At 39.9% G+C, this 3,692-nt stretch overlaps 1 protein-coding gene across 1 annotated transcript in view; it reads left to right on the forward strand.

The window, feature by feature from the left end:
- LOC107630764 overlaps positions 2,433 to 3,692 on the forward strand; it is a gene marked incomplete in the record, with an annotated part of 5,821 nt that continues 4,561 nt past the window's right edge. Inside the window, 1 exon segment of the mRNA XM_016333990.2 lies at positions 2,433 to 3,692. Within this exon segment, the coding sequence (XP_016189476.1) occupies positions 2,855 to 3,692 (838 nt within the window).

A 3,692-nucleotide genomic window follows, 5' to 3' on the forward strand; every position in this document is an offset into this window, starting at 1 on the left:
TAGAGTGGTCTGGAAGTTTGACAAACAAAGTGTATTTTCTACAAACTCATTTGTGCAGGTATTACAGGCGAAAACACTTCCGGATGACATAACAAGCTATAGCTTTACCAAGACTATTTGGAAAGGGTTAGTCCCTCCTAGAGTTGAGCTGTTTGCTTGGTTTGTTTTGATAGGCAGGGTGAACACAAAGGAAATGTTATCTTGACTTGGAATTGTTAATTAGGATGAGAATGTGTGTGTGTTATGTAGTAAGGATGTCGAATATGTCCACCACTTGTTCCTTGGCTGTGAATTTTCTTTGCAGGTGTGGTGTGCTTAGTTATCTGATTTTGGCATACCTTGGTCCGTTCCGAGTTCTCTGAAGGAACACTTTCAAAGCTGGACAGGTGCTACATATAGGAAAGAAGAGTGTAAAAAATGGTTCGTAAGCTTCTTCGCAATTGTGTGGAACGTCTGGTTAGAAAGGAACCGGGGGTTGTTTCAGAATAAAGCAAAATGTGCTGAAGACATCATCAACTTGTCGATTCTGAATTACAGGGAGTGGAGGCGTGAAGATCCCTTTGATTGTTGATAGCAATGCCGGAGATACTGGGATAATTTGTATGGATTACTATGTAGGATTTACAACAGGTGTTGTTTTCGTAGTTTCTTACTTGTTCGCTCCACGTTTTGTGTTGAGCTACTTTGTTTCAAAAAAAAAGAAGTTAGAAGGAGTAAATGGTTAAATTTATCCTAAAAGATTATTTGTTCTGCAAATTAGTCTCTGAAAGATTTTTTAATTAAATTTAATCTTAGAAAATTTTAACTTAATCACATTGGTCATTCTATGACTTTTTTTATTGATGATGTCAAAATTTGCTAATGTGACACGTCAAGTGACACCACAATATACACCTAAGAGTCTTAATTGACTATTAACATAAACTTAAGGTGAGGGAAAAACTTAAGGCATTAAAATTCTTCAATTTATGATTGATTTGATATAATTTCATAAACTTATCATACTAGCTACCAATTAAAATTACTAGGTTTGTATTGTGATGTCACTTAACGTGTCACATGATAATCTTTGCATTACTAGGTGTGTGTTGTGACTCACATTAAAGAATAAATGACTTTTCATGGACTAATCTAACTATTTATTCAAATTAAAAATACTTAAAAACTAAAGAAGTTTATATTTTTAACCTAAAAGGATAAATGTTCTAATACAATATTATATTTACATCAACGCAATGAAAGAAAGTCATCTTGCTTTGACTCCGTTGAACCCGATTCAACTGCAGTGGCCATTTCTGTCAATTACATTTGAAAATGAAGTTATGAGGTGAAATTCTACCCAGTATTGAACATAGACAATCCAAACCGGGTATGTTTTATTGGTAATTAGTGGTAGTATACTAAGCCTATCAAAAAGGTAATAGTATACTAAGTACATTAAAATGAATATTTTGGTTCAATAGGTCCTAAGTTGGCGAAAGCTAGTGCACTCTAGGTAAAGTAGGGAGTGCAACACTTTTTAAAAGTTAACCTGCTATCAAAAGTAATTAGGTAAATTAAATTTATTTATTATTATTATTTTTTTTGTCATGGGCTGAACAAACAAACCGGCACTAACAAAAAAAACTAATTCGCTCGTTTAACAAAGGACTATCTTTAAACCAAAAAAGTACTCAGAAAAATTTGATCGACTTCCTCCGTTATTCTGTTATTGTTGATGTGATGTCTTCAAGCATTTTCACTGTTTTGTTTGCTAGCAGGTGCTTCCACTATTGTTCTGTCTAGCCACAGATTTTGACGCTCTTGAACCCACCCCCATTCCACATCTACCATAAATGAACCTTCAAAGCCCGAAAAATTGCTGCCATAGAAAAGGAAGATGCTGTCTGTCGCCACTGCTGGTTGGCTAACTCCAAACGTAAAACTGATTCTGTAGAAGAATCCGGTCTCCATGAAAGGCGCCATGATTCTCAGATGACAACGCAATCAAAGCACAAAATACATGACAGTTACAACAAGTCCATTATCTTTTATTTCAAATTATCCTCAACGTGTACGTAATAGAATGAAAAATTAAAATACAATTATATTTAAACAATTATTTGTATTATTTTTATTAATTTATTCAAAATTTTGAACTTCAGCCTAATATCTGAAATTTACAAAAAAAATCTAAAACTTATCAAAAAATGATTAACCTGATTAACAGGTTACCTTTTTAAATTCAGACCATTCAAATAAAATATAATAAATGAAGAGTTTAAATTTACAAATTCACAAAGTGTGCAGCACTCTATACTTAGCAAGGAACGTTTAAGGATGAGCCTCCTAAGTTTCATAAATATGATTTATGATAGGAGGTAGAATGATATCGTTTGAGACACTCATGCGGCATCCGCCACGGAATAAATCAGGAATGCGATCGTGTAATTACTAATTACCACCACAGCATTCCTAGTTTACAGTCGTTGAATCTGCTTAGTGTGGTGTTGGGCCCCCACACAAATCCAACATCAAAATTCAAAACATTGGAATTCTCCTTCTCTGGCACTCGTGTTCCACTTGCACGCGCTCTCAGTCTCTCACCCTAATATGCTGCCTTTGCAATTTTGCATCTCATCTTATTAACTAATAATGACATTTAATTTAGCTAGCTCCATTAGGAACCCGGGAGGAGAGATTGCAATATGCATGCTTCTCTCCTCTTTCATTCAAACACCTGTCCCCTGATTATCTTCTTCCCCCTTTACTCTTTTATTTTTTGTTCAATCACATTCAATCTTAAAATTGCATTGGTCATTCCCTAATCCCAGAACTAGAGCCCCACTTTCCCTTTGCTAAACTCAATTTAAGAATGAAAGATCCGGAGAAGATAATTTGGGAACACGCTAGGAGCCCCAAATCCGGCACCCCTCTAGGTGGCGCCGCCGCCTCACAGCACAGAACATTGCCCAAGCTTCTGGTTCTGCTTATCCTCTTCGTTTCAGTCACCTACGTCGTCTACACACTCAAGCTCCTCACCACCTCACGTGACTGTCACGAGCCCCCATTCTCCACCCACACCCACATCCTCTCAGGAATAGGACTAACCGCAATCCCCACCATCAATGCCACCGCCTCCACCCTCAGGCTCTTGAACCGCACCTCCGCCGTCACTCGCCGCGAATCTCGGGAAACCGCCACCGACCAGACACAGCTCCGCCACGTTGTCTTCGGGATCGCGGCCTCGTCGAAGCTCTGGGAGAAGAGGAAGAACTACATCAAGCTATGGTACAAGGCGAGCGAGATGCGCGGCGTGGTGTGGCTGGACAACAAGGTTAGCTCCGGCGGGATGGGAGAGGGGCTGCCGCCGGTGAGAATCTCGGGCGACACTTCGAAGTTCTCGTACACGAACAAGCAGGGACACCGTTCGGCGATCAGGATCTCGCGGATCGTGTCGGAGACGCTGGCGATGGGAATGGAGAACGTGCGGTGGTTCGTGATGGGGGACGACGACACCGTTTTCGTGACGGAGAATCTAATTAGGGTTCTGAGGAAGTACGATCACAACCAGTTCTACTACATTGGGAGCTTATCGGAGAGCCACCTTCAGAACATATACTTCTCTTACGGCATGGCCTACGGCGGCGGAGGGTTCGCCATCAGCTACCCTCTGGCGAAGGCCCTCCAGACAATGCAAGACCGCTGCATTC

This window comes from Arachis ipaensis, chromosome B03 (genome assembly GCF_000816755.2).
Source record: "Arachis ipaensis cultivar K30076 chromosome B03, Araip1.1, whole genome shotgun sequence".
Classification (NCBI taxonomy): domain Eukaryota; kingdom Viridiplantae; phylum Streptophyta; class Magnoliopsida; order Fabales; family Fabaceae; genus Arachis; species Arachis ipaensis.